Source organism: Hippoglossus hippoglossus, chromosome 10 (assembly GCF_009819705.1).
Source record: "Hippoglossus hippoglossus isolate fHipHip1 chromosome 10, fHipHip1.pri, whole genome shotgun sequence".
Taxonomy (NCBI): Eukaryota; Metazoa; Chordata; class Actinopteri; order Pleuronectiformes; family Pleuronectidae; genus Hippoglossus; species Hippoglossus hippoglossus.
Genome location: NC_047160.1, coordinates 8,274,269 through 8,290,780, shown reverse-complemented (window position 1 = coordinate 8,290,780; position 16,512 = coordinate 8,274,269). Strand labels below are relative to the sequence as shown.

Here is a 16,512-nt window from a genome sequence, read left to right as displayed (position 1 = left end):
CTCCTCTGCTTTTCCCCCCCTGTCCCTTTCTCCATCTCTCTCTTCCCCACACTGACAGACACAACACATTTGTCCCCATCTCACTCAAGCCCCGGAGCTGCGACACGCCATCAGAGCCGAGATAGCGGGGCCAGGGTGACGAATGGAGCAGTGGGGTTTAAAAGTGGTCGCGGTTATTAGCATGTTGAACAGCCAGGGAGTTTTGAAAAGCGGAGACACAGCCAGGGGTAAATATGCTTCACATGGCACATCGCTGCTCAGCCGCAAAACTCAGGCCAGGATCGCCAGGCTTCATGTTATACAGTATCTGTCTTGGCTGGTGGTTGAAGTATAAGCAGCTTAGGGATATCTTTGGTCTCATTTACAGAAATGGCTGGAAACGTGGCAATGTGCGCAGGAGCATTTCCCTGTTTGTTTCATCAGTGTGGATCAAACATTTGATGTTGTCAGCAAGCCCACATTCCAACCATTAACTCAGAAAATCCCACCCCCCCCCCCCCCAGTTTCTCCTGCAGCAGAGGAGTCCTATATGAGAGGTATAGTGTCCTTTAAATGCACATCTCTAATCGCTGCAGCCCGTGTTTAACTTTCCCCAAATCTGCCACTTCCCAAACTGTATTTTCTGGCAGCAGGAGTAAAGTTATAAGATCTCTAAAGGCTGTGTAGCCTCCATGCCAATTGCTTTGTGTTCTAACTTTGGGGATGAAGTTGCCATTGTTATTCTACCTCTAGCTCCCATAGCATTTAGGGCAGAGTGATTGTTGCATCTAACAAAATAGAGAAAGAGAGAGGGAGAGGGGGAGAGGATTAAATTGATAGAGACAAAGAGGGAGCTCAGGACTGAGAGGGAGAGGGAGAGCAACAAAATAATATGAAATTAATAGAGAAAAATGGGGAGTGGAAGGAAAGAGAGAACAGGAGAGTGAATGAAATGGAGAGAGAGAGAGAGAGAGAGAGAGAGAGAGAGAGAGAGAGAGAGAGAGAGAGAGAGAGAGAGAGAGAGCTCTGTGTTTTGTGACTAAATCCTGCAGCGTGCGGCAGTCCCGCACCTCATCTGCATATTAAACTGGCCCTGTGGCTGCCTTCCCTCTCAAGAGGGTCAACCAGCATTGTTTCTGTTGGTTTAAACAGAGCACTGCTTTGCAAAACAAGGGCATCTGATAAGTCACACTGTGTTTTTATCTCCAAGATTCAGTTCATGTGTGAGCGCGTGCATATCGTACCGCCGCTATTTTAACAGCCTGTTCCTGCATTTCATTTCACATTGAGCGGGCTTTTGTCTTTGCCCCTGGACATTCCTGCATTAATGATACACACATGAATTAATCACGCAGCAAGGCAAACAGCAGCATACACCACAATGATGCAAAACAGAGTGAAGCCGTTGGGTCATGCGATTTCCACCACGGCTTGTTTAGTCGCCGCAGCATCCATGACAATTAGAAGATCGGCAGTGGTTTGTGCAGCAGACGTGCATCAGTGAGCAGCCACAATATGAGTTTCTGCCAGAGACTCTTTTCCCCCAAAACGAATGCTAATAATAATACAGTTGCCAGCGGCAAATCCGGAGGGCTAGGCAAAAGCGCATCAAGCAAAGCACACAGGTAATTCTGGGAATTGTCCGGCCAGGGAGCAATTTTTATATGATTGGACAAAGAACTGCAGAGACACGGCCAATGTCCTGTTTGTATATTTACTGCTGACTTTGTGGCAGCCAAAATGTGTGCTCCTGACAGCTGCATGAATCTTAAAGCTGTTTACTCACTATTACAAAAACACCTTTCAGCCTTTTCCCCTGTATTGTATTGAGAAAATCAGTGTCGGTAAACATTCCACGTAAATAACAATACGTGTTTATAATTGAGAATTCAGAGCTGGTCTTTGGTGTTGAACATGTGAAGTGTCCTGTGCTACAGTAACACCCTAAATCCAACTGTATGTAGGTTTCTGAATATAGGCTATGGTTGAGGTTTTTTACTCCACTATCAGTTATTGTATAGTAGTTACATTTTTTTAAATTCAGAGATCCACAACCTAATCTCTCTCCATTCAATTCGATTGTAAAATTGCTGCTGCCAATACGTTTTGATCAAGGTTCAATTTTTATTCACTTTAAATATCCCATATTTTACAATATACCTGTTTTTTATGTTAAGTTTTGACATGTATAAAACAGTATAATGATTTGGTTTTAAGAATCAAAAATCATGTCAATTCTTTTTTTTACATCTCCCTGCTCAGGCTTCTTTCTGGAACTCTAGCAAGAACAGGGCCGTCTCTTTGAGCCTCTCTTTAGATTGGATGACTTTTTTCTGAGTGACGCAGCCTGCCACGGAGGATTGGTGAAACTCACCGGTAAATGCAAATTGCAATAGTCAGTCAAGGTTGAAATGAGCTGAACAGATGGTCAAATTTGGACTAAATCGCTCTGGCTGGATTTGATGTGGAACTTTACACCAGAGCCTTGGGCCTGGTTGCGGTGCAAAACTCTAAATCATCTGACAGTGTTGGGGTGAAACTCTGCAATGTGTCCAGGTCTAACGCTGGCGGAGCCCACTGCTCCTGCCTCCAGCTCTCTCTTCGGCTGGTACACGGCTACTGTGCAAGTGTGTCGGGGCCGGCCAAGATGGTGTGTGTGCCCGCAGTATCCAAGATCATCAGGGAGATCAGGGAGGTGCAGTGATTGGATAGTTTAGAAAAGTGTAACTTATAAAACAGGAAACCTGAAAAGAGAAAGAGGAAGGTGATCCAACAATTGGTCGAAAAAGTCACGGATACAATAAACAACAATAAATAAACATAGAGACAAATACAGCAGATTTCTGATAGACCGAATAAGTTGTGGATGCGGCTGCGCTGTGCTGCGGGCATAGCTTAGGGCAGTAACAGTTTCATTGTGACATCACAATGTCATGAAGTCCTGACAGCTTGTGTTAAAGCACAGTTTCAGAATATGGACTGTGTGGATTGAGCCCTTTGAAAACTTTCACAGTATTTATATAGCACCTGGGCCCTCATTATAAATAGAAGCAGAGAAGTCTCATTTCTACAATATGGCACCTTTATCTGCAAGACTTCATGTATTGAGGACCTCTTTAGCTGAAACAGCTGGATGGGAAAGTGCAGCTACTCTCTCCACAGGAAATACTGTCGCTCCGTGCAATGTCAAACCTTAGCTTTTGGTGTGAAAGAAGTTTTTATGTGCTATAACAAGGTCACACTACTTCTGTGTAATCGTTATTTCACAACCACTAGAGGGTGCTTGTCCGGAAACAAAGACATCCAGTAGGTCATTTAAACATTTGAATGTTTTGTCTGGTGAACGTTGTCTCGATTATGATGAGACAGCTTCTTCCAGACAGAATGAGGACTTGGCTATCAAACAACTAAAATGTATTCCACTAAACTCAAACTATATTCACTGGTGCCTTTGTTGACCTGCAGGCCTACAGACACAGTGGACAAATGTTTTCAATATATGAACAGGATTTTGAGGATTGGTAGAAATTCACCCAAAAAAGAAATAATTTTATCTATATAAGTTATCTGGATGTTATTACTAGGTTAGCTTATAAAAGCATGTTAAAAACAGCAGGATTTGAGACATTACATCTGTGGTGAAGAAAAACCAAAACATTAAATTGGGTTAAATACATTAAATACATGTATTAAAAGAAAGTAAAAGCAGTGGAAAAGCCAGAAAAGAAATAAAGGAAGGTGATGAAAAGAGAGACATTAACAGAATTATAAAAGCAAGATTAAGAAGACATGATTTTGAATTATAAAATTATTGAGCATTAAGAGCTTTTGTAGACAAATAGCAGTATTTTAAAATAAACTCTAAACAATGCACATTTGCCAGGACAGGAGTTATATGTTGCCTTTCAAACAGCTGCATGTTGGACCATTTGTTATCAGGTGGAGTTGCACCAGCTGTAAGCAAACAAAAGCATGTCTTGACAGTGACAAGACTCTAAATTAAAACCTGATTTGAACTCAAGCTTGATGGCAGTGTTCGAGGGATCATTGAAGTTCATTGTCATGCATTGTTATGTGGCTGGAACTTTATTTTTCTTTTTTATCGTTCACAATGTCAAAGTACTTCATGATGTGTCTTTGAATACTTTGAAAAACAGGGATCCATCTCAGAAAGTAGTTTGTCTGCCTCCTAATCACCATGGGTCAGAGGAGGACTCAGGCGTTCTGGGAGGAAACAGTCAGCCAACTGCCAAGATTTACTGAGGACCAAAGAAAATCTAGTCAATGAGCTTCGTCGAGGCAAAAACAAGGCTTTACCCTTAAAATGCCTCCAATTCAAGTAATGTATTAGGCAGAACAGCACAGACTGACAGCTACCTTGTTTGTAGTCACAGTGTGTACGGTGGCTTCAGAGAGATTACTGAAGCTCACTGTGTGTGTAATGAAGCCCTGAGTCAATAAGAGATGCAGGCTGAAGGCCAAAGGCTGAACCGGTGCATCAAGGGTGCTGCGTGTGTGTGAGTCCGCGTGCCTTTCTCAATTCTTGTTTTTTGACTGACAGCCTCTGGGTCCCTAGGCCTACTCTGCCTCTCCAAGTGAATTGATGCAGAGTTAGTTATGGTGCCTTGTTAAAAGTATGTCAGGTTGACAACGTCAGTGTGATCATGGGAAATGTGACACACGTGTCCCTTTAACTGGTCGCGATGGCCGCTGCTGGCAGCCGGCCTGTCAGCCTCCACTGGGAGCCTGGCAAGGTGACAGGAGGAGTGGATCTTCACCACTGTGGAGGAATAAATTGCATTTACTCGAGGTGAATGACCAACACACACACACACACACACACAAATACAGATAGATGCATTTGTCCCGGACAGGAGGAGCGGAGAGGGTTCTGATGAAGGGAGAGATAGTGAACTTGTGGCCATGCAGGTCATTTCTATCTTGATTCTTTAAACAAACTGACAGAAAGATGAATAAGAAGAGTGATGGTGGCAGGCACAGTTTGGCTTGGCAGTCCAATTCAGCCTGCCTGTGTGAGAGTGCACGGAGGGGCTATGGAGGATAGGAAATAAACCACAGCCAGTAAACGTTTGCACCTGGGTACTATTATCACCTGCAGCTCTCCAGTCGGCCAATGGCCAGACCAAAGAGAGAACAGAGAAGCAACTCACACAACTCTTTTGGAAGAGGTGGAAGTAAAAGGGCTGCAATGCCAGGTATCTGTCATAAAGACTGTACTGGAGATGCCTCAGGCTCTGTTGCTGTGATGTCTCTGTATGTGAGAAACGTTGTTTGCTGTACATACAGATTTATGATCCATAGTAGTTTAGTGCCTCTTTTCCACTTTTTTCATTCCTTAAACCGTTTGTTTCTCCCATCTGATCCCATTTCCTCTCTCTGCCACTACACAGCCTCACTGGCTTGTTGTTGTGATGGTGTGTTTGGTGAAGAAGCCTCTATTGATAGACCTCCTTGTGTTTGTTTGATGTTCTAAAGCGTGCGACATAATCTTCAGACGCTTTTGCACTGATCCAAACCCCTCAGCCTTTCATGGAGTTTTCTAGTCTAAAGCATTTCAATTGCTTTTATAATTGAGTTTGTCTGCTGCCTCTCTGATTGCTTTGGATCTCTCTTGTGCTATCAAACAAGGCAATTACTGCCATGTCGCATATTTTCACAAAAAATGTTTATTCGCTCAAAAATTAGCATGTAACTTTTGCAAAATCTCCTTCCAGTAGCCTGCATGCTCGCAATGTCTCGCCTCACGATGCATCTGTAGTCGGGAACTACCAGCTCAAAATAAAGGCAGCTATCAATAATTAATTAATGCGGGTTAATATGTTAACAAACTTATAGTGCTTGATAATTAGATGAGCCACAGTCGCTGATTCAGACTTAATTACTAAGCCACTGTCTGTTCTGTGGGGCTTTAATGAATAATTAAGAAGAAGCATGAATTATTTCTGATACCAAAGATCTACCAGAAATACATGCTCGTCCTCGATTATGGTGCTATCTTGTATTGATTTATAATTAGTGTTTGATTGGGGAGAATAAGAGCCATTGGAAACAGCACTTGAAGGACGACTACAATGAGTGAGTTCATAGATGTGCTGTGTGTCATAGATCACAGAGCAGTGTTTGATGCATAATGGAAAAAATAAAAGCATGGAATTCAACACTTTCAAAAGCAAATGCAAAATATGAACACATGCACAGACAGTGTTATTTCACAGTGCTGAGGTTTATTTCACCCCCCCAACCCTGAGTATCTTCACAAAAGTTGTGTGTGTGTGTGTGTGTGTGTGTGTGTGTGTGTGTGTGTGTGTGTGTGTGTGTGTGTGTGTGTGTGTGTGCGTGTGCGTGTGCGTACTTACGTGGGTGGGCAGGAGTGTGAATTTTTCATCTGCAGACACTGATTTATCCGCTCTATATTTGCATATGCACACAATGTGATTAACTGCCATGCCTTATCTGTTTCACCTAGCTACTTCACTGCATGCACACACGCTCGCACACGTTGACATGCTCGCAAATTCACACGTACTCACATGATCACAAACGGACAGGATTGTATGTTCTCGAGAAGAAATTATGAAAGGAAGCAGTAAAAACCACACAGCCAGCTGAAGAAACTGAAACGGTGTGTTATTCATTTTCACTTACAGTTGGACTTCCGCAGTTAGTGAACCCTCCCGGCTTTGCCCAGCTAATGTGGCCGACTTTATTTATAGCCAGACTTCCTCACAGGGGCCAGCTGTGCAGGTGAAACTGCCCATTTGTCTGCATTCACTTGTCGGTCACACAGAGTTACTTTGTACAGAAATACCGTAGGCTATAATCAGCTACAGCTAGCATAATTTAGATGCTGTAATAATATGTCAGTCCACAGCGTTAACACCCACTGAGTCTGGGGATATGTTAGAGTAGATTGAATGACTTATTCCTTAGGCTGTTGGCAGTCTAAGACGTGTGTGTGTGTGTGTGTGTGTGTGTGTGTGTGTGTGTGTGTGTGTGTGTGTGTGTGTGTGTGTGTGTGTGTGTGTGTGTGTGTGTGTGTGTGTGTGTGTGGGTGTGTGGGTGGGTGGGTGGGTGCGCGCACGCTCTGGTTGTGTGCATGTGAAAGATTTTGCGCATACATGCAACTTTCCTACATGCTCACACAAACATAATGCTTTCTCCTACATCCATACATCCTTTAAAAATTTGGTTATTTTGCACTGAGGTGGCTGCTCCACACGCTGACAGGCAATGATGTGTTTGTTTTCGACACAATTTTACAATTCTTCTTGCTTTCATCCATAGAGGCAGCTGTTTCAGCAGCTTTGCTGTCAACATTTGAAGGGTGAAAGTACTGTAGTAGGGGGAACTTGAACAACACCAGGAAGCTGCGCTCTTGAGGGCTCAGGTGTTAGCAGTCAGTATGCGCTACACATAAGCACCACATCCTCATGCTACTGTATACCAACAGAGCTGTCTGCTATCACTGCTGTATACGATACAAACATCCACAGCTTATCTTATAATTAGTTGTTCTCACTTCTTCTCATTTCTCACCTTCAACCTTTCCTCACCTCTCTCGGAGGATCCCAAGTGGCTCCTTCTCTTCGAATAGCTGTAATCAACACTGATGGTCTTTTAGACACTTCTCTAAGGCAATAATGAGATTGCATTGTGTTGCAATGCCACAGGGTGGCGTTATATCAGATATTCATTTGACAAGGACAGACAACAAAGAGATTGTTTGATTTAGAGTAACTGGCCTGTAATGGTTAATTGCAGCAATTCTTCATCATGTCCCTTTGTCTCATCACCACCTCGCTCCTCTTTCCCACCCTGCTGTCTGTCTTTTTTTCTTTTCTCTTTGGCTGTGTTTTCGCCTCTTTCTGAGCTGAATGTGAATAGCATCACTGTATCATCCTCTCCTTCACTCCTCTCCCCTCCCTCTGCTTTTCCAAGGTCAGTGCAACTCAGTCTAATTCACTTTTCTTTTATGATAAAATCCGGTCCCAACTATAGCCAAACGTCCATCCCCCTCTAGAGTTGAGATTTATCTCAATTACTTCTCCACTGGTGTGTCTGCCAGCTTCTAAACATGACTATCGGAGTGCCAGTTCCATCCAGGGGGAAACGGTAAATCTTTTGATGTCTGTGAGTGTCCATTGGCTATATGGAGGAGCCGTAGCATGCGACTATTAAAGCAGCGCACAGCTTTACTCACAACAGCAGGAAATCCAGCTCCTGACAAGGAGAATGTGGACTAATCTGCCGCCTTTTCAATAAACATGGCAAAATACTCTTAAACAACACATAAGCTGGCGTAAATCCTTTTGCCAATGGAAAGCAATAATAGCAGTCGTTACCCGTTATTGTGTGCCTGTGTGGGGATGAATAAGTCAGTCGAGTCCTGTATTTATTGTTGATAGTAGATTGGCAGCTATTTAGAAGCTGCTTCTGTGAATATAAGACATGCAGATTCTGAGCATGCACACTGAGGGTGTCAGAAACCCACAAACAAAAGGAAGAAAGAGAGAATAGAGAGAAAATTAGGATGGAAGTCAATGGAAGTGAGGCATAGGAGAAGAAAGACTAATATCCAGGGACAGAGAGGGAGAGAGAGAGCAGAAATCAGTATTGAGAGAGAGCCCTGGCTGCCTCATTGTGTCCTTGTGCAGGATTTATGAGCTCTAAGATCAGGGACAGGTTTAGGGTGCTGGGAGGAGGAATGGATGGGAAAGTGAAAGGAGAGGAGGAAGGATCCGAGGATGGCGCGAGAGCAGAGGAGAATGTGCTGAATTTCAGATCTAAGTAGGTTCGGACCGCGCTGGGGGTTGAGACGTCCCTCCTGCATAATGCTAGATGACAGGAGGAGAAATGGCAAGGCCGAGAGGAACGCGAGAAAGAATAAAGAATGGGCCGAACAGAGGGAGCCGGTGCCCAGACATTACCGAAGGGTCAAAGGCCACTGATTTGATTAGCACTCGCAAGACACGGGGAGTGCGGTGAAAAAGAAAGCAAAGGACAACAAGGAGAAAAAAAACAAGGGAGAGAGAAAAGTAAGAGAGAAGAAGAAGAGGATCAAGTTAGAGAGGTTGGAGAGCAAAGGGAAGTCGGTAGAGGAGAGGAAGGGTGTTAGTTGGTGGCAGAGGTGTTGTGGGGCGGTGTAATCTGTCTGTGTCAGAGGGATGATGAAAGGGCCAGGAGGGAGTGCTCTGCAGTTCACCTTCTGGCCTCTGGAGGAAACACACTGACCCTGGCCCTCCCCCTGCCCACCTCTCCTCTCCACCTGCAAGATTTATGACTCCCAGGGTCGCCCCAGGGTTGCTCAGTTTGAGGACATTTGCGAATGTGGTTGTGGTGTGTGGCGGCGCACCAGGTTTGCATGTTCGTCCGTGCGGGCTTCTGTGCACATGTTGAATTAAACCACCTGTAAAGAAAGCTATTGTATGTCAAGGAGGATGAGGCCCGTATTGCTTCCTGGTGAAAAAGCGCAGCAGGGATTTCTATCCTGGGCTTAGAGAGTGAGCGCAGACACATCCCCACATAATCCAGTGTGACAGAGTTTGAAAGGAGAACGACTGACAGAATTAGAAAAAAAATCAAGGGAAATGGGGCCGGATGCGTGAATGAGAGAGGAGTAGATGGAGCCATATCTTGTCCATTTCTATTATGATGTGCTGGCACTTCAGCGTGATCATATCTCTGAATCTTTTTCAGAACTATATTTCTTTCTCTAATGTGGGCCGTGTCGGGAAGGCAGCCAGACCTGCTATATCTAGAATTAAAATTCAGTCAACCAACAGAAATTTAATGAACAACACTTATGGCCAGTGTAATTCATTATATGACAAAAATATCAAATATCACTGGTTCCAGCTTCTCCACTGGTTTCCTCTCTTTCATATTATGAATCTTTTTATTATGGACTCTTGTTTGAAAAAAAACATCAATCAACAATTTGAAGATGTTACCTTGGGCTCTGGGATATTGCAATATTCCTTTTTAGCTTAAGTTAATGTCTCTTTTTGCTTTCATTCGTCTTATTTTGGATTTATGACCCACAGCTTTACTACTTCGGTTCACATGCACCTAATTTACCTGTTTCTCAGCACAAAAGCTATAATACACCCAACTGCACACGACCCTCTGAGAAACAATTGGCAGCCAAACAAAGTAAGTTACTAGTTAGTGGAGCATTTAACCTTTGAAAGAGCCAGATATTTCCCTCAGGAGTCGGAGGAGAACAAAACAGAGTGAAAGCAAAGTGAATTTGGGGCTTTTCCACCATGCAATTGTGAGTCATGTCGTATTTGATGGTGTCTTTTGTTGCAGATTGTATTTTATTGCAGCCTTCAGTTCTTTGATTGATTGATGCTTGGTTGGATATAAGTAGGCTTTATCTCCATTAAGTCCCTTGAGGCATGCTTGAGATAAAGGGACATACAAAACCAGTTAGCTGTTTAATGTCTAGGCTGATCGGTGTGCAATTTAGTTTATGGTTTATCATTAAGTCGTGGCAAGTTATACATAAAGTTGCTGTGACGTAATGATAGACCATAAACAAAATGCATTTTAAATGGCGCTGTCGTGAGCCCACAGGCATCGGAGGTGACAGGTAGGAATACTGAAATATGGCTTATTGTCACAGATGCTAAGAGGGAGCAATCAAGGTGGATTGCCAGCATGCAGTATGAGAGGTGAGGGCTGAGCCGTGGAATATTATTGCTGAGGAGTTGAGTCGAAGGGCTTTTCTCTGTATGGAGATGAGGTGGGGATGAAGGTCGCTCCTCATCCATAACAGATGATTCATCGTCTGCCCTGACCTTTAATACCTTTACTCCCCGACTCTTCTGCTCACCGTCTGCAGCAGAGCCTCCACTGCAAGGAGAGTTCAAGTGTACTCCGTTCATAGCAGCAAAAAAAAACGTCGCTATGCACGTGTTCACATGTGCTGTGCAAATACAGACAGGAGTATATGCACATGCACATCCATGGAAGCACATTTATAATGTACATTTACACACACGTCAAATGTCAAAAGTTCACTGCGGCACCCTGCTCACATCTAATGTGACAAATAACTTCTTCCTCCAGTTGCATTGTTCTAATCCCTTTAGTGGGCTCTGGAATGGAAATATAATTACATTTCTGTGGTGCAGTGCCTTTGATAAGACAGCCACTCGCTGAGCTGAATGTCTAACTGAGTTGGATGCCTCTCCGAAGCCCTCTCCTCTCTCCACTCTACTTCTCTCCTTACTCACTCCTCTCCACTTCTTCTCCTCCTCTTCTCTTCTCGCTCTCAGACTCTCTTTCACCTTTTTTTCCCTTTTTCCCTTTTTGTTCTCTTACCCCCCACTCCTACTCTCTGTCATCTCCAAAAGCTCATTCTGCCTCTCTCACTCTCACCCGGCCAGGTATTGCAGTGGATAAAAGAGGCGTTGTCTACTTCGTTGATGGCACCACCATTCAGAAGATTAATGAGAGGGGTTTGCTCTCCACTGTGATTGGCTCGAATGGACTGATGTCGACGCAGCCGCTAAGCTGTGATGCACGCATGGACATCAACCAGGTAAGCTAATAATGCAGCTGACACTGGTAGGACATTAAAGCCACGTTGTGCGCTGAAATAGTTTTTATCTTTCACATTTAAGTGTTGTTAAAACAATTGATTATTATTATTATTATTATTATTTAGTAATTTAATCAAAAATAAGACTGGTCACAAATTAAGTATTTATTGTTGTCTTGCACTCAGTGATAGTTGTGCAAATCTAAATCGCCTGGCCTCTTCGAAAGAAACCTCTGACTTTGTAAAGGTGAGTGTTTCCAGGAGAGAGAGCGAGCACGCAAAAAGACCAAAGAGAGCCACTGCACAGATTTGATCAGCCAGTCTTCAGATCACACTGCTGACTTATATCAGCCCTATTAGAGCAGAGGATGAATTATAGATGAACCGCCGGCTCTATAGAGGGATCTCTGCCCACACATCAGGATGGAGGCACCGGTGTATGCGTGTGAATGTGAATATGTGTGTTCCGCTCAGGTGAATTCCCAGCGGTGCTCTTATGCGCCTTTAAAGGGACCCAGGTTACCTCATAGTTCCTCTCTGGTTGTTAGTTATTGGACACCGCAGGGCAGCTGATCGCGTCCAATCGCATTCAACCTCCATCTGTTTGTTCTTATAAACTGCTTTAACCTCAGTGTGGTTGGAGACCTCTGCAACTACAGCTACACAAAAATCACTGCAGGTATTTATGCTAAATGAATTAATAAGTTTTTGTAGAGTTGATCTGCAATTTTTCTTACTTCCCACTCGAATAAACTGATATAAAACTGCTGCTACAGTTTCACAATTATGAATAAAACCGCTCCTGGACAAATATATGGAAACAGCATCTAACCTTCAACTTTGATGCTCAATATCCTATGAACGATGATACAATATATATTCAGTTTTGTTTTCTCTCGCCCACACACTACTGTTAGCTGCCAACAATGTTATAGCCATTAATCCCATTGCTACAATAAACATTTGTAAGGACCCATTGTGCTGTTAAGTTCAGAGTCCAACCCATTTATTGGTTTGCCAATGAGAATTGGCCGATATGAGCTTTTCATCAATGTATTGTGGCAGGGTTTATGTTGGCCAATGCACCAATATAGAAACTTTAAATTTACAGAATTAACACTGCATAAAATATGTGTATTTATGTGTACAATTCATGTAAAAAATATGTATTTTCTTAATTCAAGTTCTATATATTTGGTTGCATTTGTTTTCCTTTGTACCAGTTACAGTTTAGAGTTAGTTAAATTAGTAAATTATCAAGCCAAAATTACATGTCTGGGGTCATAAGGGTTTGATGACGACATCTTGGGAATCAATGCATCCTTGATTATTTTAACACCTTCTAAATCATCTGCAGCACTGCACTCTCCTGTATACAGAGCAGATAGCTGGTGTTAGCTGACTCTCTCTCATGAAACCAAAGATGACCAGACTGTAACCACAGCCCTGCGCACATTACCCTGTGATTGGAATCAGGATAGCATAACTGACATACGGAGTCATGAAGTAACATACACAGTGCTCACATCACAGATGGTGCTCATCAACAGCCAAAACATTGTTGAGCTGATAAACTGGCTGTGTTGGTACTGGAGTTAAAGTGAAATTCTCAACTACTTTTGTTGTCCAACAGTGTATTTCATCAAATAGTGTATTTGAGTATATACCTGCCCTAATCTTTTCAATTTTGTGCTACTTGTATTAATAATATTTATATATGGACAGAATCCATTTACACAATGAGTGCTTTTACTTTTGAGTATCTCTCTTCCATTTTCAAAAGTAAGATTTTCAATGCAATATACTTGAAAAGGCATATTTATTTTATTTATTTTTACTATTACACTGAGGTTAGTCCGCCTGCTGAGAACTGTATGCATTCTGCTTGATCATGCACAGTAAAACGTGTTATCTACTGAGCTTACTGTATGCTGAATTGTATCTGCCTACAGAGGATGGTAACAACTTTATGGATTTTTTTAACGGCCAATAGGCGCGGGCAGGATTTCTCCTGGTGCTACCAATGGTCACTATGGTGGAAAAAATATAGTCTATATAGTCTATATAACCAAGCCTTTAAACAATGTTTAAGCATCCCCTCTGATGCTTCACAGTTACCATTGTGGTATCCCTACTTTTACTTAAGTAAAGGATTTCAATACTTCTCCCACCATTTGTGTCCACCCACACAGGTACTGCATCGATCTATTTACCAGTATCAATAGTAATATAGGAGGGGGCACTTTCAGTGCAAAACACTAAAGAAAATCTAATTTTCAACAAGTACTGAATCAAAAGCAACTGCCAGAATATATATGTTATAGACAAAGTTAATTTGAATGAGTTTGACTTTAAATTCAGCAGACCCAGCTCTGTGTACAGCTGAAATTAACTTGTAAAAGTTATTGCCTGGCATCACTGCAAAGTTCAATATCAATGAGCAGGGGAGATTTGATGTGTGTCCTCTTTGGCTAAGGACAGGGTGAGTCCTGCTTGATGAATCTCTCTACCTCTTAAAATGGGATTTCAGAGCGAACCCTCTTCTCTCTCATTTGACAGAGCCTATAATTGGACATGTCAGTGGCAATTTAACATGATCCATTTATTTACCAATTCATCCTCAGAGTCATCAATCACCTCACTGATCCCTCAGACACTCCGCTTCGTCTCCGCAGCTGACGCAGCTCACAGTTTGAGTGTTTGTGTGTGGGAAGTGTGTGGCTGTGCAGCGTTGTCTGTCTTTGACCCCCACGGTGTTAGCAGGCAGCATGTGCTATTTGAGCAGGCGGTGATCATGGTTATTGGCTGACATTTGGACCATTGCCGAGGCGAGGCAGCGTGAGTCTTGAATAAACACGGGGTAGGCTCCCTGCCCGCTGCTGACCTTTGCATGTGCAGGGAGGGTCAGGAGGCCTAATGCTATGTTATTAAGAAGATATTATGTGTATCACCTGTAACTGACTCTTGTGGGCGATCGCCACCAAGGGTTTCTTGTTCTTTTGTTCTCATTACCCTTACTGTGTATATGTTGTGTGTGTGTGTGTGTGTGTGTGTGTGTGTGTGTGTGTGTGTGTGTGTGTGTGTGTGTGTGTGTCCTTCCACAGGTACGTCTAGAGTGGCCAACAGACCTGGCCATCAACCCACTGGACAACTCCCTCTACATCCTGGACAACAACATTGTCCTACAGGTAAAGAAAAAGTCTCACATATTTCAGTGTCAGTCAATGAATTCTAAACCTGTTTCACATTCAAGGTTATGTCGAGACACTTGCTCAATATGTAACAGAGGAAAAAAAGGGTTATGGAATAATTCTTGCAAACTGCACTGCTGTCACATTAGGTGCATTAAGAGCGAGTGCTGCTGCTAACATAAAAGAGAGTAAAACTGCACTTTATTAAATAAATAACATGTTTTTTTACCCTCAGGTTTTGCGTAAGATACAAGAATGTTTTCTAATTACCTGTTTGAGTGCGAATCTTCAAAAAAATTAGTCATTAGATTGTGCAGGCTAAGAGCTCCTATAGTGTGAAGCACTGATTCAAAAAGAAAAAGTCAATTGCTGATTATTTTGACCATGGACTCAATATAAAGACGAACAACATGGCGTGCCCCTTAAAGTGAAGACTAAGTGTTTCAATCGCCACCTGGTGGCTGGCTGCAGTATTGGTTAATAAATCATGCCTCCTCTATGTTACCGGATGGGACATAGACAAAACTAAAAAGTACATATTTTTTTCTCAAGATGTTTTCATTTTAAAAGTTCTGATTACATTGATGGATGCACAAGTGCAAACTTTTGGTGGTTTTAACTTTTTATTCGATGTTATAAAAACGCAGTGGGAGGAAGTGGAGACATATTGTCTATCTCTATATACTTTGCCTTTTACGTTGCTTATTCTGTGCTTTTGAGTTCAGTTCAGTTATTTAAGGAACCACAGCTGATATTACTTTTATGGCTTACTTTTTCATAGCTAATACATGATAATGTATTTCTTTAGGTGTCAGAAATTCTTCAAGTACGTATTGTGGCGGGACGTCCCATCCACTGCCAGGTTCCGGGTATTGACCACCACCTGGTGAGCCGGGCAGCAGTGCGCGCCACCCTGGAGGCTGCCAAAGCCATCGCTCTGTCCCACCTGGGCACACTGTTCATCGCAGAGACGGATGAGCGACGCATCAACCGCATCCAGCAGGTCACTGTCACTAACTATACCACACACACACAATTCAGCGTATCTTAAGCAAGATATGCTACCAATGATTGATTTAATACATTAAAATGAAAATAATCTAATATCATCCCAACCATGAGGTTGCCATGTTTTAACATATTTTTAATGTTGAAATGTTATCCATGTTGTTTTGAATTATATTAATGAAAAAATATAGAAGATTTTGTTATCCAAAATATTGCTCTATTCTACTACTCTACATCATATTGAATTCCACTGCAGGTTCCAAAATCTGCTACTGTGTCCCTCTCTTTAAAGTTTCAGTATAGATTTATAAATCCCGGCTTGCCTCTATGAATAATCTTAATCAGTATATCTGGCAAAATAAAGGAAAAACACCTAAATTGTAAATGACACCTACCCTGGCATCACTACATTAATTAGCATTTGTAAGTTTCTCACTTCTTATTTGATTTACAAGGGTGTGATCAACACTCACAGACCAAAACACCTGTAGATGTAATTGGATGCATCTAAAATCAGAGAAACAAAATGTGTGACGTAGCGTTTCAACAAAGGGCAGTTGTTTGTTCATCTTTTAGAGAACATTTACTGACTAGTTTTTCAATATTGTCATGATAGGAGATTCAACTGACTTCTCCACTTCAGCGGCAGACATCTTGGTTGTTAATGAAAATACTTCCCCCCTCATTTTAGATAAATGGTTGTGAATGGCCCAACCTGTCTCAGGGCGGATGAAAATCTGTCGGAACGGGAGGGGAGCTAGTCCC

At 42.5% G+C, this 16,512-nt stretch overlaps 1 protein-coding gene across 1 annotated transcript in view; it reads left to right on the top strand.

The window, feature by feature from the left end:
• The window catches only part of tenm1 (teneurin transmembrane protein 1), a 179,577-nt gene that overhangs the window by 138,266 nt on the left and 24,799 nt on the right, over positions 1-16,512 (top strand). The window contains exons 23-25 of the mRNA XM_034598108.1: positions 11,394-11,548; positions 14,653-14,736; positions 15,548-15,742. Of these exons, the coding sequence (XP_034453999.1) occupies positions 11,394-11,548; positions 14,653-14,736; positions 15,548-15,742 (434 nt within the window). The remainder of the gene's footprint in view (positions 1-11,393; positions 11,549-14,652; positions 14,737-15,547; positions 15,743-16,512) is intronic.